Source organism: Alosa pseudoharengus, unplaced genomic scaffold (genome assembly GCF_046254945.1).
Source record: "Alosa pseudoharengus isolate Yale_2024_CS ecotype anadromous, Long Island Sound unplaced genomic scaffold, YU_APseudo_1.1 YU_APseudo_1.1_scf_21, whole genome shotgun sequence".
NCBI classification, from domain to species: domain Eukaryota; kingdom Metazoa; phylum Chordata; class Actinopteri; order Clupeiformes; family Clupeidae; genus Alosa; species Alosa pseudoharengus.
This window is the reverse complement of record NW_027468674.1, coordinates 32,301,384-32,328,295: the sequence shown is the minus strand read 5'-3', so window position 1 is coordinate 32,328,295 and position 26,912 is coordinate 32,301,384. Positions and strand designations below refer to the sequence as shown.

The following is a 26,912-nucleotide window of genomic DNA, read 5'->3' as shown; positions in this document are numbered from 1 at the left end:
CACTTATGACCTATGATACTGTAACAGTTCACCTTTCCAGCAGAAGGAGTCTGGATGCCCTAATGTGAGATGATATACCATGAAACTCAATATTGTAACAGAGTGTTCTGTTGTATTCTTGTTTGTTGAAACTACCTTGATAATGAACGTAATCTATTATGTGTGGTCAGCCTCAAGCCTGCAAAGAAAGAAGATCTGCAGCCACACACTGACACGCAAAGGGCCTTTACCACTTTCAGACAACACTGTATTGTGTGCATAGCATCCCACGCCTTTCTGAGCAAAGCCTTTCATTTCTTCAGTAGTGGCAGATATCTCATAAAAAACAGACCTGGATCTAAATAAGAAGTGACCTAAAATCAATTCCTAATCAGATGTGAGATTTTTTCATACCTTCGCTGATAAAGTTTTGATTTTCATTAAAGCAATTTATATCCAAGATAAAAGAAGTCCTTTAAGGTTGAAAAAGGTGGCATATTGTCTCACAGACCAAGACAGAAAGCTTTGGGTCTTTTGTATACTTTCCTCATTGTGTTAATTGTAAGGGACATAGATAGGCCTCCTGCTGTGTCTAACTCAGGTATATGCATGATTATCAGGCTGAAGATCGCGTCGAGAAGGCAAATAAGCACAAGGTCTCACATTCAAATGTTGCTCTCTGGCATATTGATGCTCCGGCTATCAGCAACCCTCATTATCTGTCGTCTGTGTGAAATCTATGGCAGCGGGTGGTGACATAATAAGAATCACACAGTGATGCTGCCTGTCTGCGTTCTCTTAATTGTCTAGGATGTGTGGGGAAAATGGTCTCAAACACTGCTGTCTTGATGAGAAATTGACATTTTCTGACCTGCTATCAATTCTGAGAGGCAGATAAGATATGTGGTTGTTTTAAGAGAGGGTAGGGCCTTCTTGTGTTTTTAATCACTACAGTTGACCAGGTCATAGGTATAGATTTACCTCTGTATGGAAGACCTCATATACCACTTGAACTTGGACAGGATAGTTTTGTAAAGGTTAACCTTGTCCCTTCTCATTATTTGCTTATCCTAATGATTTATTTTGAAATTGTGAACTGCCTATAATGAAACACAATCGGATATATAAAGGAACACACATTTTTATATAGATGTGTGGGTTGCAAATGAATCAGGAATGTAATGACTTTGAACCACTTCAGAAATGCACAGTGAAACTATAATTAGACATGAAAACAGATATTGCATTCAAGATCAACTCTGGATGATGTAAAATATTTTTGTTTGCAAATAATGTCTTTGGTGTTGTCTAAACTGATCAAATGACATTCTTGCTTATGGATTTCATGTTGGCGACAGACATTCTCCATTAAACTTACTATCAAACACATACAATAAAGTTAGAGTGGGTTGATGTAGGTCTTCATCCATATAATTTACACATCATTTTACAGCAAACTAAACATACCATTGATTGATTCTGATACTGATACCGTCAGTATTTTTCTATTTTCTCTCAGAACTCTAATAAAATTCTCAAGGACAGGAATGACATAGTTCTCCTTGAGTGTCTGGCATTACCAAATGGTACATATGAATTAGCTAACCATATTTAGAGATTTAGTGTTTTTTTATACAGCTTTCATAAATACTTATGTGATGTTTTTCCAACTTTGATCCATCTCTGACAAAGAAAAAAGAGTAGAATATAAAATACTACCTTCCAAATCCAAAGGCAACTAGCATAAGTACAGAGTGAAAATGGCACTTGTTCTTTAGGGATCACTGAGTTGACCGTGGAGGCTATGCCCCAAGAGACAGAGATTCCTTCCAGGAATTCACAGAACCAGAAGATGAAAGCTCTGTGCCACGAGCCCACCCTAAAAACACCCGGCCCTTAAGTGTATGAACCAATGCCAAATCAAGGCCATTGTCAGTTGCATCACTCCACTATTTTGACCATACTGTGCTCATCTTCACCAGTGAAGACTCAAGCACACAACTAACATCACAGCAGTTTTTTTTGGCAGATAACCAGAGCTTATCAATGCAATGGTCTCTAAGGATTCTTGGTGAGTATCTTACTAAGAGGTTTCCTTGTTTTGCTATTGTTTTGCTATAATTTGTATTATACTGGGTGTACCTATTGAAGACACTCACGAAAGGTTCTTCAGGACTATTAAATAGTTTCTCTACATGGTAAGCTGCTGTCACAGTATAGACATTACTGGGCTTCAACTGTGATTAGGCCAACATTACTAAAAAGCAAAATAATAGAACAAAAAGGATTCATGGACCTACTATGCTTGAATCCAGATACAATGCTCCTTGTATCTGTTTATCTATTATAATTTGTAATTTTATAGTATCTTGTTGGAGCAAGTAAGCCCCAGAGATTATACTATACAGTATGTGTCATCGCTGAAACAAACATGTTGGAAATATGAGATGACATGTATGTGCTTTTCATTCTAGTTCATCTGTAGTCAGTGTCAATGCCTTGTTTCAAGACCTTTGTTTTCTATATTCATATAACCTGTATAAACACCAGCTAATTTAAATAATATTCAGGGAATCTAAATTAAGATAGCAGGGAGAGGTGGTTCACAGACAAGAAATACTTTAATTAAATATTGTGTAAAATGAACATCTTTATACAGTTAAATGTAAAAATGTGGACATAAATGAACAAAAAAACAACAAAAAATACATATGAAATAAAAATGCAGTTTCCCTTAAAGAAATGTTCTACCATTGAGTGAGCGCCTCTGACCGAGGGAAACAAAGCAGTGAGTGCGTGGACTAATTAGTGTAAAACACAAAAAACACAGATTGCAGAAATGATGAAATTCACAAATGCACTTCATGTAACCTTGGGTTTCTTTCACTTTCAAGGTGACTTCTCAGGCTTCCCCACTTAGCCAAGCTTTGTTGAGCTATCACAAAGCAAATACATTGCACATTCATCACTTATTCCTTTCTACAGCTGCCCTTGCTTCCTTGTGGTAAAAGAAAAGAAAAACTTGTGCAGATTGCCAACAGGAAACTTCCCTTTTTAGTTTTTAAAACAAAAAATGCTGCAGTCACTGAACGTTACAACAGGAGATTTACAAAGTGTTACGTGCAAAAAAAAAAGGATGAAAAAAATGTGTGTGTCTCATCTGTAGATTTGGCACAACCAGAAGAAAAATATAATGGGGCAAGAAAATGCTGAGTTGTGTTTGGCTATGAAGCTACTATATATCATGGAACTGATATAAAACACCATGTATATAATATAGAACAGTTTAATTCTGGCGTTTGATCTGTGATATAAAAAATGTATCCTTTAGTCATTCTAGTCATTTTCATACTCTTCTGGGGGAGTACAGGGAAAAAAATCAAATTCATCAGGAAAATGACAAAAAAGCCAAAAGATGAGGGGTCACAATAATATTTTTTTATTTTAGTAAAAAATGTTTGTGCTTTTTACACCATTGATCATCTTAATGGAGTAATGATTGGCATTGTGGTTTCAGTTTGTTATTAAAAAAGCAGAAACATTCCTCTCAGGACACTCGTCATTACGTTGTCAATCAAGAAACTTTCTGCAATATTTTAATAAACATTTGTGGCTAACTTATGGATCCGTTCAAGGCTAAAATATTTTTTTGTTCCCTGTAAACACAGTTTGGCTATGTGGCAAAGTTGTGGGTGGCAGGTAAAAATGACTTTTTACATTCTACAAAACAAAATTTACAACCACAAATTGAATCATCCCCCCTGGGGCTGCTGGACATGCACATTTTCTACTAATATTATTACAGCCATGTGTCACAAACAATTTATTTGACTATACAACAAACAGTTTTATTCCAAAAAGTATTTGTTTAGATAACTTAAAAATTAATATAAAAATAAACAATGGATTTGACTGTTCCTTGAAACATAAAATGAACAAACAAAAGGATGGAATTTTTGACGAAGTAACAAAATTTTTGAAATACAAATGAAATGTAGACATTGCAATCTATTGATACAAAAAAAGCAGATGTCGGCAATGGTTCTTGGCTTAACGCTCTGTGCTGCATCACAATATCAGGCCATGACAAACAATACATACAAGATCAAATAAAAGAATGGAAAGCAATATACAAAATTTCAAAGATAAATACAATATTTATAATTGATATGTTACAAAAAATCCCCTTAGTGACCGCAAGTGTTTATGTGAAAGTGTTGCAATGTATAAGACTATTTTACTCCTTACTGTTTTTGAAGGAATAAAACTCTGTACTAAATATTTAAGTGGATCTGGAAAAATTCAAGACAAGTGTATAAATATTTAGCTACAACTTTGGCAAAATCACAAAAGTCTACAATTGTATAACCACATACAAAACACATTAGGGAGTAAGGAGCTAGAAGTAAAAGGACAACTTTCTGGTACAAGAAACATAGACTTCACAGTAGCCTAAGAATGCAATAGTATACAGTGCTAGCAAAAAGTTGAAAAACATTGCAGATCACACTTGCTTAACAGGAAGCTCTAGCAGTGGAAGTATTTCTTTTTTCTTTTTTCTTTTTTAAACCAACAGATAGTAGCCTTTTGTCTCTGTTGATGTGCTTGTTGAAGGCAAGAGAAGAATTTTTGCAATATCAAAGTTACAATTTCTAACTACAATAAGTTACAAAGTCCATTTTAGATGAAGTAAGCATGATAAAATCTCCTCTGCCTGTCCCTCCCCCATTTACTTTTTCTTCATTTCATGTTAATGTTCTTTTTTTTAAAAAAAAAAGAAAATTATATATTTATATTATTTCCAGTTTAATGGCTCTGCTGCATTGGCCCCCTTTTTTCTTACCACAAATCAATAAAGAACAAAAAAGAAAGAAAAGGGAAAATTAATTCACATTATAGAGATGCACACAGTTTGCACATCCTTTACAGAGAAACATTCTGAGGCATTTTAATCAGTGTTTTTCATCAAATGGTGCATCCACAAAGTTTCTCCCAACACATAGCAAGAACTAGACATAGCCAAGATCAAACCAGAAATGTTTTATACAAAATAGGCTTTTTTTCATTTTTTTCCTCTTCGACACTGAGAAATGTGAAAATATGACAAGAAATTCAGTCAACAAAATTAAATTGTTCATGACAAAGTTGCTTGCATGTCAATTTGTACTTGTTTGAATAAAATCTTTGAAACAAAGTCTTTTTCCCCTCTGAATAACAGAATTAGTTGTAGATTTTATCCGTGATTGATGATACAGATTCGACCAGAATCTTCTTTAATGTACTAAACATGTCCCCTGAAGCCCATCTGCGGAGACTGGTGCTTGGGATGGAGTGGAAGTGCAATTTACATGGGGGGGACCACCAGTCCAGACATTGCTGTTGAGAGAAAAGAAAACAAGGATGTTAGTGAAATACTTCTCCAGGCACCAAAGACAGCAAGAACAGGAAAGTATGTCAACTGCATTTCACTAAACACGCTGATGGATATGCCTAAGTGTTGTCAATGGAGGCCGAGGGTGTGTTTGAAACATGGTTGCTGTTAAAGGTAGGTTGGGGGTGGTTGTATGAAGGAGGGAGGAGGGGGTTGCGAGGTGTGCGCTTTTCCAACAAGACATGGAGGAAAGACTTCACTTTTAAAAGAGGAGCTTTCTGACATTTTCAGGAGAAAGCATCCTGCCTTTGCACATGTGTGATATTTCTCTTAGCGTTTTGTTAATGGCAAACAGGGGCCCAGACTCCCTGGAGGCCGTCCATGCTGACAGCTGAGAAACAACACGGTCACTTCTGGTAACGTCAGATACGGACTCTCTGCTCGCCAGTCAAGGACCAGACACTTCTCAGGTTCCCCCAAATTGAAATCCTTGGCTTTTTTCCCCCTCCTCTTTCCCAGCACTGCTGGGAGCTAAATCAACGCTGAAATATTTGCATTCTCCTATTTGCTTTTGTGTTGTGCCCTGGCCCTAGATGACATTCCCTACGCATAAGACTCGGCCTAGGATGCGATCAAAGAGTGTGTGTGTGTGTGTGTGTGTGTGTGTGTGTGTGTGTGTGGGGGGGGGGGGGGTGGATTCGTCATCCACTTGCTTGAGGGTTATTAGAGGAGAAGCTGCAGCCGAAGATGGATGTACTTGCCCACTCCACTCATTTTGACAATTAGGTATCTAGTGAGCTGCTCTGATTAAAAAATAATAATTTCATTGCTTTCAACTTATTTGTGGTGTCATGGTTCGAGTACTTTTAAGTTTGCATAAGCACTTGATGACATGGCATTCCTCATTAATTTCTGCAAACCACATATTAATAAGTGTATGCATGTAGCAGCATGAACTTTAATTTCCCAGTTCATTAGCTCTAACATTATTAATCTTGGATGCACACACTATGTCTAAAACATGTTTTCAAAGCAAACAAGTCGGCCTTGACATAGAGAAAATACAAGTGCTCTTACTGGCCTAAATAAGTCTTTAATTTGTTGAGCTATGCTGGCCTGCTGAGCGAACAATTTCAGACTCCTCTCTGCCTGGTATCATCTCATCAGACCAGTGCTTTCAAATACACTGGCACAGACACATTCCCCAGCATATCTCCCCGCATACTGCTGATTTTCAGATGCCTGGGTACAATATAGCACATGAAATCTTTATGCTCTTGGCCTTTTAATGGCACCATTTTAGTAACTACAGTGAAAAAACATGAATTTTTAATTGCGTACAATAGTCATTCCAAACCAGACGATCTTCAACGAGGAAGAGTGACTGCTTTCTAAGGGCCGTGAAAAGGGTGATCTTTAATCCCTGGGACATTAAAATACCATCCAGGAGAGATTGCCTGAGTTACACGAAGTCTATTCACTAAGGACCCAGACTAGGCACAGTGGGGTCAACCCACCGGGGGAGGAGTGGGGGGATTGTGAATTTTAATGTGGACAATGTTCAGTTTAGATTAGTCATGGGAGAAGGACCCTGGCCTGTGCTATCAGGAGACACAATAGGACGACTAGAACACCTCATGTTGTGTGTTTGTCAAAGATTAGCACATTCTGCTCGTGAATTTATTCTGGCCTTAATGTGTGAGATGCTGTTACTCCACTGTACCATACCAGTGAGAGTCAAAAGGAGGGGAAACCTCTAGAGGCTCTTAACTTCCCTTAATCATTAATGTAAGATAAATAAATCAATAAATAAACTCGCGCATGCACATGCACACATGCATACATGCATAATCTGTCCTTCCATCCATCCAAACACACATCCATCTCTTCAGCCAGTCATCCATCCACAAATACATAATTGATGGGAGCCAGCCATACAAGTGTAAACCAGGAATAGGCCCGTGTATGGTAGCTGTATTTGGGTGGATGGGGAGGGGTGTCAGAAATGATTTCCAGTGACCCAACAGGTGAGGCACTATAAAAGGAGGGAGGGCGGCTCACCTTGAAGTCCATTGCCATTTGCACTGGTGCAAGAAGGAGGTGGAGAGGCTTGGGGTCTGACAACAGGGGCAAAGGCGCTCTTTTGTTTCACTGCAGAGATGACATTGGCAGGTGAGAATGAGAAAATGCCGTGTGTACTGCTACAGTTTGAAGAGAGGCTGACCGAAGAGGCTGCCATGGTAGGGCTTGACGGCACTACTGCAATAAAGCAAAAATAGTCACCACTCAGAGAGCTGTTCACGGCATAGACGAATCAAAAAAGACTGATTTAGAATTGGTTCGGGCCTTGCCTCTTTTTCAAATCAAATATGGGAATGAGGAAGGAATTAGGGAAATGACCATGAATGCGCGGTGAAAAAATACTTGAATGATATGGGTTTTTGAGGGGGAAAAGAATCAAACTTTGCTCAGAATATGGATAGAAAAATAAAACTTTGGGGGAAAGTGCTGATGAATATGAGTTGAAATGTGGTGTGTAGTGTCCTGCCTTGGCCACTCTCTGGATAATAGGTTTTCCAATAGACTCTGACTATGGAAATTTGTGGGGATTTGTTGTGTCCACCTTATTGTTTCTCAGATTTGTCTAGTGGCCTACTCCATAAGTTGGACAGACTTTTTTTATTTGAATTGTTGTTTTTCATTTGTCATTGATTGGCTATTGGCTGTTTGTTATTTTATTGTTTGTTTGTTTTTTGAGGTCAAATTGTAAATGTCTTTGGGTGTTCAGCCTCCAGAGTCACCCCTCCTTTTATCCAGTAGCACACATTCACAACATAAAAAAACAAACAAAACAACAAAACACAAAAAAAATAGAGGAGTGTCAAAAACAACAAAGGCACCAGAGGTTTGGAGAGAAGCGGAAGGAGAGGGCATTACCTTGATACTTACTGCCGTAGGGGGAGTTGGCAGAGGAGCCGTTGAGGAATCCCGGTGAGCTGGGAACGCCCAGGTTGGGCATGCCCGCATTGCCGTAGCCGTTCATGCTGTTGCTTACTGTGTTGTAGTTGGACTGCTGCGGGGTGCTGCTGGGGACGTAGCCGCGGGGAGATACGCTGCTCGTGTTGCGGCTATAGCCCACTGTGGAGGAGAGGCGAGGGTTAACGGGACCGTGCCATACGCCAGGGGCTGGAGTACAACTTGGGGCTCTGGTTTCCTCCACAGGTAGAAGCCTTCCTCTGTCCACAGATGCCAGTCTCTTTTATTCTCAGAGTGACACTTGTGCTTTACTATCTTCCCATGAATGCACGACAGCGGGACTTAACATTGTGTGTGTGTGTGTGTGTGTGTGTGTGTGTGTGTGTGTGTGTGTGTGTGTGTGTGTGTGGCTACACGTCTTAATAAGACACATAAAGGTGTGTGTCAAGGAGAGGGTTACACATGTGCGTATTCATGAGCCCGCGTGTGAGAAGGCAGCCATGATGATCGCCCCTGATCTTAGCAGTGGCAACAGAGAACAGATGTGAAGCTATTATCAGCGGTGGCACTGAGTGAATAGCAGGAGCGGTCACTCACTGCCAGGCATACAGGGAAGGTAGTGACAGTGTCAGGCAACCTCCTGGGAGATTAATTAGAGACAGCCAGGGAAGATAGAGCTGCAGCAGGACGGCCAGGAAAAAAACTGCCCACATTGAGGGGCTGGCCAGGTAATACTTAAAGGTTAAAAGATAGATTAGTTGTTGTTTTGTGTGCAGCTTATCTTCACTCATGGCTACATACCCAGGTCATTACCCTGAGATGTCTCCGAGACGTTGACTGCCAGTTGACTGCCGAAGGAGTTGACTCCCATCATGCCTCCGTGGGACGCGGTGTTGGCGAGCGAGGGGATCTGGTTGTGGTTGCGGGGGACGCTGTACAAGGCCTCTGCGATGTCGGCCGCCCTCTTCAGAATGATCTCCTGGAGACAGAAAGGGGAGACATTTGTTATGCTGGGCTCCTCATTGGTTTTCAACACACACACACACACACACACACACACAGATGGATGGCTTTCAATCCTTAACAGTGCCAGGATTTTAAAAGAGCACATTCTATTAAGTTTTTGGGGGGTATTTCCTTCAAATAGTCCATGAGTATTTTTTGGATCGACTATTTCCACAATCAGTCAGAGGAGAACAGAGATAACAAGGAGAAGGGTAAATGACATTTGAGCTCAAACACATCAAGCACACTTGACTAAACCCTGCATTGAGAACCATATGGTTCAGCTCCGCTTCAATACTGGTCAAAATTGAAGTAACAGGTTGATTCAATTGGATGTATCAAAGCTTCGTATCATATTTGAACAACACTGCTGGGTAAATTTGTTTGGGAATTTGCATTAGCAACCTTTTGGACACAGTTCAAGGTTATTCTTTCATTTAAATAGTTCTCTGTGTGTGTATGTGTTTGTGTGTGTGCGTGCGTGCGTGCGTGCCTGTGTTTGTGTGTGTCTGTGTGTGTGTTATATGCGTTTTGACTGATTAACTCTGCTCTCAGATGTGTGTGCAGGAGCCAGGATTGGTGGTGAGAGGAGAAAGAGAGAGAGAGAGAGAGAAAGAGAGAAGCAGGCTCGCTGAGAGCAATGACACCAACACTACAGTACAATGGCCCTGAGGCCTCTTTGAAATGTATGAAGATGAGCGCACCAGAGAAGAGAGCAGAGAAAACGCTGATTTAATTATGGAGAATGTACACAAAAAGCAAGCTCATTTGCATGTGGTTGCAGGGCGAGGGATGTGTGTGTGTGTGTGTGTGTGTGTGTGTGTGTGCGTGCATGTGTGTTACCTGGTTGTTGTGGGGCATTCCGTACAGTGCCTCCACAAGGTCAGCAGCCCTCTTCAGCAGCACCTCCTAAAAGAGACATGAGAGAGAGAGTATGCAATGAATCATACAGCACCAGCACTGCCATTGTGGTGAGCTTCATTTACCTTCCTTGGCAGCTAAAGCCAATTACATAGGGCTACCTTTCATTTTTATACCATGTAAGCTTTATACTGTATATAATAATAATAAGAATACGAATTATTATTATTATAAATAAAAATAAAAATGCATTTAACACATTACACATTAGTTACATTCAAGAGCATATGAACCTGAAGTGGTTTCAGTACTTTCCACCCTTAGAGCTAAATCAGTAAAAAAAAAAAAAAAAAGTCCATTTTAATGTCGCCTTGTGGGTATTAAACAAACAAACACGCCGTGGAGATATGAAAGGCACAGGCCCTGCATTTGGCTGCTAATTCCTAGCACTTTAGTGGCAAAGAACAATGAGTAATTTTCCATATCTTAATTAAACTGGCAGAGTCCTTTAAGACAACATCTCACCCCTAATTCATGCCCCAAATTTGCGGGAGAGTTCAATGCTCATTCCTCTTTCTTCTGAACAATAAAGTGAATTAGCTCGGGTTAATCTAGTTCTTTCATAATGACATTAGGAAATTTTTCAATTAACCTCTTTCACTGCCTGTTGTAAAGGACTTCATAAATGACTTCCCATCCAGCGCAGGCTGAGTGCCTGTGCCCTGGGACACGGATGCACACAATTTTGTTCTTATCCATGTCTGCATGCCTCCCCCTACTTATACAACAACATGGATTAACTTGCCGCTTAGCTTCCTTCAAAAATTAGGACGGGCCTGCCAACAGCCCTGTTCCAGTGCTGTGTTTTTCTGCCAGATTTTTTGGCTGGTTTGCCATTTTTTTCCCCATTCCCCCATCCCTACTCAAATAAGACCACAGAAACCTCTTTGGAGTGTCTCCTCTTTTAAGGATTAGCGTCACCAAAACAACATCTCTCCAGACTCTCCCCAATGACCACTCACTTCTATGAATGATCTGAACACAGAGGCAAAGAATACATTTGGAGAGGAGCTCATTCCTTTCATTTCCCCACAATGATAACTTCATATTTTGCCACGCCATTTTTATCACTGAAACATTTTTTGATTTGATAAGACTGTAATTGGGCATTTTGTTACATCCTCTATACTAGCTTATTGCTGATATTAGGTGAAATCTGTCATTTCAAATACATTTTCCTGGCTTTCCTGGAGAGAGCCGCATCCGTGCATGAGGCCTCCTGATCATGGCTGAATGCGCAGTTCATTCCCAACTCTATCCACCATCTTGGATCCTTTATTTATCAAGATTAATCACAGAAGGCTTCGGCTTCTCACACGCGCCATACGTTTACAGGAAAGCGCCATCTAATCTGGAGGAGTTGCCGGCTGGATGGCTCTTAAAACGGTCATTTACCTCTGAAATTGGTGTCTATGCTTGATGTTGCATGCATCTATTTTGCATACAAATAAAGAATTACACTTGTCAGGAGGCAGGTACAATCAATGAAAGGCACAGCTGTCTTAATCTGGTCTCATCAGCTGGGGCCGCTCTCCCTGAGTAAGATGGAGTGTTTTCCTGGGCTGCTAATAATTACTCATAATCTTTTCCGTCATATCGCAACACTTTTTACATGCCTCCCAATTTTAAGCAACGATTACGACAATTAAGATTGCCACGTTCACAAAGCCGTTCTTCATCTCCAGTGCCCTCCTCGTCCATATGGTACTTGGCAAGCGAAACCATAAGGATAGTTTAAGAAAATTACGTCGCCTCTCATCCTTAATCTGTCATTTACCGTGAGGTGTCTTAACTAATGAACCGATTTGCCAGGCTGCGCTTAAGTGGTGGTCTAGTTGTGTCAGGAGAAGTCGTAAGACGTAACCCAATCAGTCAAGGGTGTTCTGAATGAGTTTGTTTTGTTCCAGCCTCCACCTCTCAGGCAGTGCGGCTCACGCTGTGAATATGATTAGCCCGAATGGTGTTCGAGGAGCATTTCAATGTAAATTTCTGAGTCACGATGATAAGTGTAATTGACTCTCGTTTTTTTTTCTTTTTTTTTTTCACAGGGACATAACAGACTCCAGGTTAAACGGAAACGATTAAAGCTCAAAACGAATCCAGGCACTCGTTTCATGACAAATGGGCAGAGGTATTATTACAAGTGTTCATTGTTATGCCCATGGTCGACAACCATTTAAACAGGTCTTATCATTGCCTCTGCCTCTCCTCAATATCTTGAGTGGTATATATTATCACAGTTAAAGAAGGTAACCAAGGTGATGTGGCTTCAGGTGCTGATGTCATTATAAAACTGTAAAGCAATTATTCTGTTAGTTCTTGCCTGGGGTTATGAATACATTGAGAAGTGTGGGGCCAATAGATGTAGCTACTTCAAAAAGCAGGGAAAAGAAGATGAATTTTAATGCATGGGTAATTGCTCAACATGAATGCATTTCTAATAAATTTTCTTGTATATTAGATTGAAAAGGAAGCGGAATAGATCTGTGTTTGCAAGGTGAAACAAGGGGAAATGGGATGGGGGATTGGGTGCAATTAATTCCCCCTGTAAAAAAGCCAGGTTCCCACTATATGATTTGCTATGAAGATTATTTGATAGAGCATAAGTGAATGTATGAGGACTGATCAGATTCTCATTTCACTGTTTGCTCCCATAGCTGATGTCGGAGAATGGATAACATTGTTTTCAAATAACATCTAAAAAGAGTGAGGATTCTCCAGTCCCATTTGCAATCTTCTTCCTTATCACCTGAGCAACTCCAGTTATTGCCTTTATTTCCAGGCAGGATATTTGTATATAAATGTGTTCATTTATGCCCCTCCCCTCGGATCAGCCCATAAATCTGGACGTTATCTAAAATTAGGATAGCAAACTTCAATTCGGGAGGAAGTTTCTGCATGCATGCATGCATGTATGTAGCTGCAACATTATTAGTGTCCAAAGCAATACAAGCACACCATATTGGCTTTCTGTCCCACCACAATTACCCATCAAACCCTACACATTACGGATCTCATGAAAAAAAAAAACAGAAGAGGGTAGAGCATGGGGGAGGAAAATGTTCCACAAATCAATATTGTGGTAGTATTATCCAGTGCAGGGAGAAGCCGTAGAGCGTGGGTCAGTCCCCAGCCTTTGCCTGGCTGACTAATACACACTTTACATTCTCCCGCCCCTTCCACCAAAGCCTTTACCCGAAACCCTTATTACAGCCTCCTCGCCTTTCCTCGCCACGTCTGCCGCTGATGTTACTTTATTCCATTTCTCCGCTCATTCAAAATATATGTAAGGGTCAATTGCAGCTTTGCGCGAAGCGTGCTCTGACCCCGCTCGACGGCTGACTTAACAATGATGAATGACTTGGCACTTTCATTTACATGCCGCTGAACTCTACATTTGGGTCCATTAGAAGGCAAAATCAAATATTTATGTTGTTTATTGGAACTGCTAGATTCCATCTCTTTCCTGGGATCGCCTTCTGTGAAGTCTCAATGGTGAGGTTTCACCTGAATTAAGAGGGGAGGAGAAAGGCTCCCGTCTTGGTGCACAAGGGTGAGCAAGCTGGGGGCTTTTTTTTGTGATGCATTTCCTGAATTGCTTCGCTAACAGAGATTGCTTTTGTTAGCCTCTTTTCTCCCAAAATAATGCCCTATTATCAGCACATTTTATACGTTCTCTGGTGCTTACAAAAAGAGATCAGGAAAGCCTGAGAGAGAGAACAAGATCTGCACAAAAAGAGGCAGCCGGGGTAGGCTTTTTCCTTTATTGGTAATAGATAGTTTGAAGCATTTACTGAAACAAGATTTTCTGTCCAGATATTGCTCTCCGCAGAGAGGAAAAAAGCCAGATGTAATTGAAACACATCATGTTGTGAGCACTGACGCCGTTGAGGGGTTTTTAGTTTAGCCCATGTCAGTGAGAGTCGGCTGTGTGAAAGCGCCTGCATTTCAAAGTGCTCATTGGGAGTTAATGATATAGCATGGGCACACACTGAGTTCTAATAGATATTTATATTATATCTGTTATTAGACCTCTGAGGTGGTCAGCTCTCACTGAGCACCCAGGATCTGAGTGCAGAATAATAATCTCTTAACGTATTATTAAGAAAGCCCAGAGCTCTGCATGTCTCAAATGGGAAATTAGCAGGTTTTCTATTAGCAAGGGTGCGAGTCATAGATTGTATCAAAGGGAAATGGGAAAAAAATACAGAATCAAAGAAAGGGCCAAAAAATGATTCGCGTGGCTTTTCTTTTATGCCACACATCAAAACAACAGGCCTGTGATATGTGTCACCCACATGGGAACTGGAGGCAAATGGCTTCTTTGTGGAATTCAAATGAAAACGGGCCCTGCAGATATTAATGTGTGGACTTCATTTATTAACCCGCTAAGACAAGGACTTATAACAGAAAGCTTTGTCAACAAAAGATTAAACTGGATCTAGCTTTGGAAAATGAAAGGAAAACAAGAGTGGAATAATCACAGATCAGAGAGGGCCCCGCTTAGATTACAATCACCACAGCTTACTGGAGTGGAAAAATGTTTAATTGAACTATTTCGCCACAGCAAAAGTTTGAGCTGCTCTCCCTGAATCCAAACACATTGGTCTAGGCTGCCGAAGCTGTTTGTGTATGTGTGATTGCGTATGTGTGTGTGTGTGTCTTTGTGTATGTGTTTTGCACTATTGTCTTTGAGGGACTGCATAGTGATGACTTGCCAACAGAGATTGCATGCACTAACTGAATTGCGTTGAATTGTTTCTCTTCATAGGCACATTTTTATGATAAATAGGAATGTTTCCCCTCCCCAGACATATACAAATACAAACACAGAAACACACACAACCACACACACAACCGCACACACACACAGTCCACTGACCTTCGGTAACCTCTCCGGATCACCTGGATGTCTTGGAATGACCTTCTGCAGCCTCTGGAATCCGTAGTCGATAGTGGGCTCATTCAAAGCTAAAGCACAAAACAGGGAGAGGATTGGTTAGGGTCGAAGCAAACACAGCTCCCTCTCATTGCCATGCAGCCTTTTGTGTGTCTTTGTTCTGCAAAACATCATCACAGTACCTACCTCAGAATTTATGCACATTTCAAAGTATTTTATACATTTGGTGAGCCTGCTAGCCCATTTGCACAAGCACTGAACACACTGCCATGACAGAATGTTTGTTTTACTGTGGATAATATCCCAGAATGCCAGAAAAAAGAGGGTAAAAACCAATGTGTATGTAAAAACATTTTTTCTCTCTCTCTCACTCACTCTCCCACTTCAGTTATTTGGAATGATACACACAATAATTGATCAAATAAATTCTAAGGGTTGGTCAATACATTATGAATGAAGCAGCCACTGAGCACGATGGCTCGGTACACACAGCAATCATGCCTGTCAGCCAGTGATGTCTGCATCAAGAAGCAATCTCTGTACACTTACACGATTTATGGCAAAGTGGCAATGATGACATATGTCTGGCTATTGCCAACCTCAGATTTATCCCCGGCTCCTTTTTTTCCTCCTCGGGAATATTGCCTGAGTGCAAACTAGGCAGGAGGAGCACTTAATCTTGCAAAGCTTTAATAATCTGTGAATGGCTGACTACAAACTGATGTAGGGCACTATCATTCTACAGCTGCACTGAGCTGGCCTCATGAAATTGCAGGCCACAAATAGTAATTAATCTTTTTTGCCTTCTCTCCTTTCTCTCTTTTTCTCACTCACTCTCTCTCTCTGCCTTTCTTTTCTCCGTACTTCTCTTCACACGCCCAGCCCCCTCCCTCTCAGATTGTAATTTTGAGTATGAACGGGGCGGCCTCATAAATCAGGCCCCGTGCGCCGCGCGCGCCCACTACATGAATCATAATCCCAACTCAGACGGACTGCACACATTGTGTTTAACAAGCTTTAGAGGGAGTCGTGGAGGTCTATTACCAGCAACCCTCCTAAACCCCCCCCCCCCTCCCCCAAACCAACACAAAAAAACAAAAGGGCCACTGTGGGCCCCTGAGGCCCCTAGAGGAAGATGTGGGGACAAGAGGGAGCCACAGCAGTGAGCGGCAGCAGCAAAACACTGATGAGGCAGTGCTTGTGCTGGATGTAGATATCATTCTCAGCACAAGTGGCTGTGCACGGAGTGTGGTAAGTGCTGCAAGCTCCATAAATCAATGTTGGTGATGGTGGTAGTAGTAGTGGTGGTGGGGGTGGTGGTGTGTTTTTCCCCTCCTTCTCCCTGTTTTGAGGCTAATAAGAACTGCCTCTCTCTGCTCATTACTTAGCCTGCAATTTGAGTCCATCACTCATTATTCAGCATGTGATTTAGTGATTAACACCATCCAGCTCAGTGACTGTGTTGAAAGCAAGCAAACATGAAGGGGTGATGGAAGGCAGGCAGCCAGCCATGGCCACTCCAGAGGCTGAGAGAGAGAGAGATGGAGAGAGGTGGAGATAGAGAGAGATAGATGGAGAGAGGTGGAGAGATAGGACTGAGAGAGAGATGAAATGGGGAAGGGGGCAGGAGTTAGGGAGACAGGACATAATACCAGACAGTGCTAACTTCCTCAAAAATAATTGGTTGACTTTATGATGAAGTGGCACAATTATGGGAGGGGTTGAGGAGCGGGAGGGAGGGGTTGGCGCGGGGACTGATCAATGTGTCGGTGCGGTGTGGCTCGGCGCCGGCGGTCGGCTGAGGGACGCGTGGCAGTGTGCGGCGACAGCCGTCTGACAGGCCTGATGCAGTTTGACGTGCCATCATGCATCCAGGAAAGACAAAGAGCCAACGCCGGCATGTGGAGTAAGACGTCCTCTTGTTAATAAAGCATTGATCCTTCCTCCGTATTGATTTTACATGACATGGCTTTCACAGGAATGTAGGAGAGTCTCTCTCTCTATCTTCCCCCTTATTCTCCTCTCCTCTCTCTTTCTCTCCCACACACACGTTCTCTCTCTCCCTCTCTGTCTCTCCCTCCCTTTACTTACACACAGGGAAGGTAAAGGTGGACAGACGGCCGTTGCTTTTTTGCACCGACTCTGTGATGTAAATTCTCTATGTGTAAAACCACTTCATAATCAGCACATTAATCATCTCAGCCTGTCACCATTGTCTTTTGGGACAATTTGTCATGTCTGTGGCCTGGGCCTACACAAATGTGTCAGGTGGCGCAATGTGGAGCATTGGGAATGTAAGAGTGTGTGTGTGTGTGTGTGTGTGTGTGTGTGTGTGTGTGTGTGTGTGTGTGTGTGGGTGTGTGAGAGAGAGTATGTGTCTGTGAGAGGGGTAGATGAGGTAGTCTCTTCCAGGTCCTTAGGTATAGAGGGGTTATTGGGAAGATAAGAAGGTGCCTTTGAGACACATGCACACACGCACACACACATGACCACACAAATAAATAACCCCCACGCACATCATACACATAAACAAACACACACACACACACACTTGCCCACTCCCAGGCTGAGGAGCAACATGTTGCTTTCTCATCTGTTAGCGAGAGGCTGATCATTAAAAGGCCTCTGGCTTGATAAATTTTGCCTGATGGAACTCGGTCAGAGCGAGATAAATGCTCATCGGCTATTGATTTCATGCTAATGTGCGAAAGGAGGTCACAGAAACCTTCATTAGCACCGAGCGTACACTCCAGACTTCTGATAGCAGGACTCCCTCACTTGCAGTACAAAGACACACCAGCACCGTCTGTCACAAGCCCAATGCTCCCTCTACGGCTAATAACGGCCCTAATGAATGGAGAAATGAGACTTAGTGCTCGCACTTTATAAATCTCGTGCCATCATTCGGAGGAAGCGCACGTTACAGACCCTCTCTTTCTTTTCTTTTTCTTTTTTTCTTTTTCTTGTGTCACCACTCTGGTTCTTTTGAAGATTATCACGTTCGAACGGCAGTGTGAGGTCTCCATCACTTTTTATCATTTAGCCTAATTGCATTTGCACGGCCAGCATGGCAGTGGTCCATGTAGGAACGCAGCCCTTTTGACTCGCCATCGCCGCTAATGTCTGTGAACATTCAAAGTGCCAACATATTTGCATTCAGGAATTACAATGAAATTGCCAATCTCTTTGTATTAGGGGGAGCAGTGACAAGTGCTTGAGAGGAGAAAGAGGGGGTGGGAGGCTGGGTTGAGAGAGAGAGAATGAGAGAGACATAGGGAGGGAGAGAGAGAAAGAGAGAGGGAGAGAGAGAGGGAGAGAGAGAGAGGAGTGTAAAGGAAGAAAAGCCCTTTGAGAGGATAATTCTGAGATGATATGAGGGGGAGTGTCGGGGGTTGACACAGGAGTAAGTGACGCCACTCTCCCTGCCTGGCTGTGCCTATCTCCTTTTCTTTCCACTAGCAGCTGGGAAATATGCACAACAGATTGAGTAATAACAGTCTAAATCCACCCAGAGTCCCCCATACCCCACCCACCTACACACCCACCCAGCCCTGCCCTGCCCTGCTCTCAGCCTGGGACGCAAACACACACACAAAGAGGGAGAGAGAGAGAGAGAGAGAGAGAGAGAGAGAGAGAGAGAGATTCACCCCTCCTTTCCCCTTTTCTCTCTATCTCTATTACCCTACCGTATGGACAGAAACATAAAACCCTTCCAACACACACACACACACACACACACACACACACACACACACACATAAATACACACTCAGTACACATGCAGTCTCCCCTTCTCACCTCCCTCCCTCAATCTCAGTCTTGCTCACACGCACACGCACACACACACACACACACACACAGAACGAGAGCACATAAATCCTGGAATTCCAGGGCTCCCGTGGAAGCGGGTAGTGGCTGCTGGCACTTCCTCGTGGCCCCTGCGCTGGGCCCTGTCTGAGCCTTCCTCCTGGCCCCGGCCCCCGGCTAATCAATACCACTTTCCTGTTTTAGAAGCGCCTAATTATGAGGTGGAGAGATTGTCTGACCTTTCACCTGCCGCGCATTACTTTGCTGATATTAAGATAAATTGCCCGATTTTGGGTAAACATATGCTGCAATTCAAACTGTCAGCACCGGTTTGCTCAGGGATAATTTGTATTGATCCCCGGCTTCTTCCCAATTTTGCTTACTGACCTCATGGATAATTAGAGAGGGAGACCACTCTGAACTGGTCGCCAGACTACAATCCAGCAAGTGCTTCAGGGCAACAAAGAAAAGAGATGGAGGGGGAATGTGTGCATGTTTGAGTGCCTGTGTGTGTGTGTGTGTGTGTGTGTGTGTGTGTGTGTGTGTGCGCATGTCGTATGTCTGTGTGTTATGGTAATATGTCTCTCCTCATGTTTGGAGGCCTGGCATCTGTCCGCGTCCGGCTGTTTTGTTTGGGACGTCATTCGTCATGCGTTTCTGTTTGTTTGTTTTATCCTGTGTCCAGAGTGGTTCCACACCATGAAGCACAGCCTTCCAGCAGAACCGCGCGTCTGTCTCTATGTGTATGTGTGTACAAGTGTGTGTGTGTGTGTGTGTGTGTGTGTGTGTGTGTGTGTGTGTGTGCATGTGAAATCAAATTAAGTGCATCTCTCTCCGAAGGACTGTGATGAATTATGTAGGCCTTTCATAAAGGGGGAAATGTGCTTGCTAATGAGCTAGCATGCTTTCGCTTCATCCTGCACCATAAATGACAGGAAAGGGAGAACAGAAAGCAAGAGAGATGGAGAGAGGGAGAGAGAGAGAGAGAGAGAGAGAGAGAGAGAGAGAGAGGGGGAGGGAGGGAGGGAGGGAGGGAGAGAGGGAGAGAGAGAAGAAAAAACAAAGAAAAGTGGAGAAGTCACCGGTCCCTGCAGGCTGACAAATCTCAAGCTGAAGTGAGGAGAGCAGCTCTGGGGTCATTATGTCTAGTTACTCTTGCCACACCTCATTTAGAATGGAGGATGCATGGGAATGATCAGATGCCTAAAACATGTTGAGGTTGGTGTATTTGTATGTGTGTGTGCGCAGTACCTACAGAGGCACATGTGTGAGTAAGTGTGGTGGCACAGGCGTGTGTGCTGGTGTGTGCTGGTGTGTGTGTGTATGTTTGACAAAGAGTGAAGGTGAGTGGGTGAGAGAACTAGATGTAGATGTTCATGTGTGTGTGTGTGGGAGGTGCGGGGAGCGTGTGTGTGTGTGTGTGTGTGCGTGTGTGTGTGTCTGCTTCCTCATGTGTGTCAAGATGGATGCTTTGACCTTGTTCTCACAGATCCTACATTGTCATTCTTCAAAGCTGACACTCTATACAGTACAAGATGGTTGGCAGTGACAAGCTTTTATTTCACAACAAGAGAGGCTTGCCATGATGATAGCAGTCAACTAGGAAGAAGTGGTTTTAAACAGCTGAACTCATAATGAGCTTTTTTGAATCCACGTTGGAATCTGCCAAGTATATGATAAACAACTATAATATTTTATAGGTTTTCATATGTGGGGGGAAAGACAGGAATGTTAATTCCTTTCCTAGCTAATATATGGGTGTGGCAGGAACCTTCGCAAGAAAATCTCAAAAAGTCACAATTCTTTTTTTGCGGGGAGCACGTGAGACAGGACAGGCGTGTGACATGCTCTTCCCTGCACCGATTCTGATGACTTAACACACTTTGTCAGCTTTTTCCTCCCGCGCGCTGCACTGCGCACGCCATTAATGTATTCCTCGCCCAAGACTCATTTGCTTCCATCCATTTCCTCCACTGAGGGGGAGTCTAAAAGACCATCATGTGCCCCAATCTGACACCTCGCGAGGGGGAGCCGGCTGAGTGCCGACGTCGGGCCCATGTCAAAAGGTGCCGGTGTCTCGGCGCTTGCCACACACAGAGCCTCAGCCTCAGCCCCAGCCAGAGCCTGGCACTCGGAAAGAGGCAGAGGGCGATAATTGGGTTTGAGGATGCTAAAATGGAGGGTAAAATACTGCGAGGAACTACACGCCCCTGCAAATGCACACACACACTTTAATGTTTGGGGTGGAGGGAGGGAGGGAGGTGGAGGGGGGCGTGTTGAGGAAAAAAATCGAAAGAAAAGAAAATACACATACATACACACACACACAGAATTAGCAGGCCGTGCCAACATTCCACACTACCATTACTGGTCATTATGATAAGTCTGTATCTCTGAGTGAGATAATAGCTAGCTTTATTACGGCTGCTTGCTATTACTTTGTCTAATTATACTTAACTGCTTGGAGCTTATCAGTGCTCCACCTACGCTATCAAGGGTTGCCCCCCCCCCCCTCCCATGCTTTTTTCTCCTCCAAACACAAATCAAGGAGCAAGGGGGGGGGGGGTTGATTGAGAGAGAAAAGGAGGAGAAAGAGAACAGTGAAAACTTTATTTAGTTTCGGTGGCAAATAGAGACTGGGACGGTCCTGTGCGGATAAGTGAGACTACTGAGAAAGAGACAGAAAGGGGAGAGATAAAGAAAGAAAGAAAGAAAGAAAGAGAAGAAAAAAGTCCTCTGGGGAGAGGCGAGGCCATTAAAAAAACAAGAGGACACTTCTCGTTTGCCATGGCCGTTTCTGTGCACACACAAAAACATGGACGGGAAGTGTCTTTTAACACCGACAAGCCATTGTTTCAGCTGCTGCAGAAAAAGGGGTGGGGGTGGGGGGGCACTGAAAAGGAGTGAGAACGATGGAGGGAGGGAGCGAAGGAGGAAAGAGGGGAAACCAAGGGGGCTGGTTCAATTTAGTCCAATTTTTCCTCCTGACAGAAAAAGCCTGACTGCCATAATAAAAACAGGAAGAGATTCATTTGGTTCCCCTTGCCAGCTGCTGGATTCGTCTATAAATGAGTTCCATTTTCATTTAAATAATGATCATCTTCCTGCAACTTCCCAATCATGCGTTTGTAATAATTCAGTTAGTCTCCTTCACCGAAAAACAGACCACCATCATAATTACAATTTCTTTGAGCAGGCCTGAAATATAATCCGTGCCAAGCAGAGGGGCATTTGTTATTGTCAAGCCCAACTGAGACGTAGGACTGCTCTGGAGAGGACGGGACAGAGGAGAACAAAACGTAAGCAAAAGACAAATACAGGGGCTGCTGGCATCCCCCTCTATGCGCGCGCACACACACACAGACACACACACACACACACACCCTGTGCCAAGGAGGCGACACAGTGGATGGAACCACTACTGCTTGTAAGGTGTAAAAATTAAATAAAGTGGAATCAAATTGTTCAATACAGAAACATTCCTCTAGAGGGTGTTGGTGATTTCAGTGACAAAGTGCTATTTGCTGACAAGTCCTTAACACATTAACCAGCCGAACCTGAGGAGGGAAATGTCAATAGCAATTATATCACCTTGAAGTTATTAAATGCCCCTGTGATGGGTAACTAGGTGAACCTGACCAGGTGATAAAGACCACTGAGATGAAATGATTTTGCTCTTAGAGGTACCTGACCGCCTGGTGCTTTCACAGATAGCTTTTCAAGGTGATAAAAGGGTACCTGCAGCATTACATGAAGGGAACAAGAAGACAGCGGGGGAAAGAAATGGATGAAATTAGCTGCTGGCTAAATGATTTTGTCCCATTACTGTCCTTTGAATTTATACCCCGGGAAAAAAGAGAAAATAAAAAGGTTTTTCTGAAGTTTAGAGATGTGTTTCAAGGGCTCGAGCTCTTGTGAGCGAATGTACCCTTCGACATGGTACTAACTTCTTCATTTTATTGCCAGCTGTCTCCTAGGAAGCCATTTCATCTCAAAGAAATTCAGATACCCCGGAAATTAAAATTTCAAAGATCTGCGGTGGGGAAAAAAATCAATGGTGACAGATCAATGCTCATAGAAATTTCATGAACTTTGAACCGATACAGGCATGATGATGAGAAGGCGGTTTGAATTCCAGACGGGAGATTGTTCCTGCCACAGATAAAGTGTTGCCAACAGGGCCGGAGTGATGGACACTCGCTCAGCAAGAGCTTGCACGTTCATATTTTATTTCTGACAGAAATTCAAGTCTATTTCTGTAACAAGGCAGACTAAAAAAGCCCACCTCCCCCCACTGCCTCCGATCCTTCCCCGAGGAGCCCACTGTGGTCAGGCTTGCCTCAGAGCCACTACCACACAGGAGCTAGCCCCTGCTAGCACTCCTAACAGCTGGCTGATATCAAATCAAATTGGTTCCCTTCGCAGCCGATCGCAGGTGCAAATTAATATTGTAAAATGAAGATCAATACATGGACAGGGCAAAAATCAATGGCAGCTAAATTATTGCTACGTTTTTCTCCTCATTCAAGATGAGTTGTGTTTTCCTCTCGACGTCAATACTTTGTAGCTTTTCTCATTAATTTCTCAATAAATTTAGTGATGAATTTCAATCACAGAAGCCAGTGGTGAAATGGCAGGACTGGTGAAGTGGTGCAGGCCAAAGCCATCTATCAGCCTTCTGTTCGCTGTGCTCCACAAGGACTAATGTCCCTGACTTAGTAAGGACAACCTATTTAAAGAAACGTTTAAACACACACACACACACACACACACACACACGCGCGCGCACACACACACACACACACACTAAAATAGCCACGAGATGAGGCAATTATAACCTAATAACATGGCCCTTTTCTGTTGCAAAAAGAAGTTGCTCTACCCTCTCTCGGGTTTCTCAAGTGGAGCTGTGGCAATAAACACTATACTCTGGGAAAGGACTGAAGCAGAGACGAGGGGAAGTGGGGGAGTGGGCAGAGCAGCGAATAAAATGGGTGGCAGAGGGAAAAAATGGAAGTACATGCTCAATTGCTGCCACTTGTTTCAATTACAGCCTCAGATTTCATAGGTCAGTTCATAATCACATGCCGTCCCATAATGACACTTCTCTCCCACACACACACGGGGACACACACACACACGGGCACACACACACACACACGCAGCCTGACAGAGAGGTGAGCGTGTCAGCCCCAGCCATCTAATTAGGAGACAAAGAGCGTTTCCACGGTAGCCTTGACACTGGAGCCTCTTCCCCCATCTCAGAGCCGCAGTAGTGCAGCGCACCTCCACCCCGAGCATGTCCACGCAGACGCCTCCACCCCGAGCATGTCCACGCAGCGCACCTCCACCCCGAGCATGTCCGCGCAGACGCCTCCACCCCGAGCATGTCCACGCAGACGCCTCCATGACCAGGTCGCAGCCTGCCGCCACGGCCCTACTGCTCCCCCTGCCACACAGCACCATGCGGCCACCACTGGCCAGGCACTAAATAATGGCGCTGGGGAGTGACAAGTGGAGGCTGCCACCGGGACAGCTCATTGTCTTCTTTAGAAGGGGAAAGAGTCGGGGGTGGTGGGGGGGGGGGGCGCAGTAGCCAGCCAGCACGTTCACTCTTGACAACTACTGGATTGCATTCAAAACAACTCTGTTTTTGCAAGGCGGACCAGCGCCAGCGAGTGTGGTTGCCACAATTTTCTTGTCTTTTCTTTTCTTTTTCCTTTTCTTGCCTCCCCCCCTTCCTTCTAGTGGGGGAGTGTAGTGCAAATGCAGGAGCTGGATGCGATTGCGGAGGTGGCGCTGTGCTGGGTTGGGCTGGGTTGGGCTGGGCTGGGCTGGGCTGGGTGGCTGAGGAGTGGCTCTATCAGATAGACCCACATCAGAGGGGCAGCCTCCGCCTTAGGGTGGGACAGGCCATCTGATGGTGCCGATTGCCTCCTGGAAAAACCGCCGGCAGATGAGTGCCGATAGGCCGTTTCATGTGCGGTGTTGTTGTTTACCGTTAAAAAAACACTCGTCTATTTCCGCTCACTCCCTCTCCCCCCCTTCAGGCTCTTGGTCTCATTCTTTCTCTCTTCTTCTGTCCATCCATAACTCTGCAGTCTTCTTTTTTTCAGGCAGAGCTATGTTTGCCAACTGCCCTGGCTAATTGTTCAGTGGGCTAGACCCTCCATCAGATCTAAAAGAAGAGCCAGTCTGCCTGTGAGAGGAGGTGGAGGGGGGTGGGGGCGGTGGATGACAGCTTCCCAAAGTAGGGTTGATGTACTGGACATTATGTAAGCCCAGCTCAATACCATTTTTAACACATACGCCGGAGGTTAATAGCTTTTAAATGTCAGTAATTAGTCTAATGAAGCTTATTTTATTTTTTCCCCTTCATCTCCTGTGCCCGTGCGGCATGTCAGCGCCGGACGGATCTCTTTAACACTTTGTGTCTCGGGCTGCAGTCCGGTGAAGTGTGAGTGCTTTTTGGAGGATGACCCCTTTGTCCTTTTTTTGGATGATGAATAGTTGTCTCCTCGGCTGTTCGTTTTGTCAGTTCTGGTGCAGCGGAGTCGATACCTTCACCTTGACAAGGGAACTTTGTGATTTATCAGGCCTCTGGCCAATCGGCAGCCCAGCGCAAGTGGGCAGGCAGCGGTCCCGTGGAGAGCTGGCGGAGAGAGAGAGGGGCTGTGGTCAGAGTCCTTCCACGGCGGAATGGAGAGAGGTGCCGCCGCGTGATAGACAAATGGCTCTTGTTAGAGCCGTCCGACAAAAAAAAAAAAACGAGAGGGGGGGGGGGGAGTGAAAGAGCGAGTGAGGGGAAAGAAAAAAACGCTTGACTTGTACTAATAACAAAAAGGGCCGAGCCGGTCACCATGGGTCTAAAGATGAAGCACCCTGTCAGGGCCCAGGTTGGGAAATTAGCAAATAATGTTCCCTCCCTCTGATAAATGTATGACAGCTCTCCCTCGCCAATCATTTTTTAACATTTTGATGCATGTCTACAATCCCATCGGAGGAAGGGAAAAGTTTACTGGCCCTCAATTTCCAGGTGATAAATGGTGGTCTGTAAATGTGTGATTTCTGTATGAGGTATAGTTCATTTTAGGCAATTCTGGTAAATGGGTGTCACTGATTAGGACAAATAGCCTGGCTGGTGTGATCGCCCCCGACAACACGTCTCACTCCAACCCTCTTTCCAGCAACACCCCCCCCCCAACCTCCTTCCTCCCAGCTTGGCCTCCAGCGAGGCATAAAGGCCGAAGCGTCAGTGACCATGCCTAAATAGAGAGCAATAGCTTTGATGCAATTAGAGGCCAATGCCAAACTTTATTTATGAGGCCTGTCATAGTTCAGAGGCGTTTGTGAGACTACTCCACAGCCAATGTGCTGTTAAGGGCTCTATTAAGACGCCCGCGACACAAGTCAAATGCTTTTGGATTATTATATTCTGACATTTCTTCTTTTTTTTCATACTTTCTTTCAAAATAACCCCTTCATCTTTCTCATTACTTGTGTCCCGGTGACCAGCAGGAGAGGGGGCTGCCTACATGCCTGGCCATAGACATCATAAAGCAAATTCCTTGGCCTCAAATTGTCACGGGCATTTGTTTTGCAAGATGCTCTTGTTTACTTTCAAGTCACAGAAGTGGGTGGATTTTGGAAGCGGGAGAGAAAGAAGGAAAGGGAGAAAGAAAGCATGAGAGAGAGATGGAGAGAAAGAAAGAGAGCGAGTGAGAGTGCTGAACATGTCTCTGTCAAATCCAATAGAGAGGTTTAAAGGTAACATCTGGAGGCCTTTTAAAATTGCCTGATCAGCTTTGGAGGACTTATTAGAGTGAGTAGTATTGGCAAGAGGACAAACATGCCTGTCCCTCTTTGATTTTTTTAGGACCCTCCTGACAGCCTGTTCCAGCTCCAGGCCTGATCAATGGATAACCGATACAGGTATCAGACGGCGCACAAATG

At 43.9% G+C, this 26,912-nt stretch overlaps 1 protein-coding gene across 19 annotated transcripts in view; it reads right to left on the bottom strand.

Moving 5' to 3' along the window:
- Nucleotides 1-2,581: 2,581 nt before the first annotated feature.
- The window catches only part of ebf3a (EBF transcription factor 3a), a 95,526-nt gene continuing 71,195 nt past the window's right edge, over nt 2,582-26,912 (bottom strand). For 4 of the 19 annotated variants that reach the window (XM_076298649.1, XM_076298650.1, XM_076298654.1 and 1 more), the window contains exons 11-16: nt 15,135-15,223; nt 10,175-10,240; nt 9,128-9,305; nt 8,288-8,488; nt 7,412-7,609; nt 2,582-5,355 (exon numbers count right to left, since the gene is read on the bottom strand). In XM_076298649.1, coding sequence (XP_076154764.1) covers nt 5,324-5,355; nt 7,412-7,609; nt 8,288-8,488; nt 9,128-9,305; nt 10,175-10,240; nt 15,135-15,223 — 764 coding nt within the window. In that variant the 3' untranslated portion in view covers nt 2,582-5,323. The remainder of the gene's footprint in view (nt 5,356-7,411; nt 7,610-8,287; nt 8,489-9,127; nt 9,306-10,174; nt 10,241-15,134; nt 15,224-26,912) is intronic. The other 15 variants (XM_076298651.1, XM_076298653.1, XM_076298657.1 and 12 more) reach the window with 7 other exon arrangements.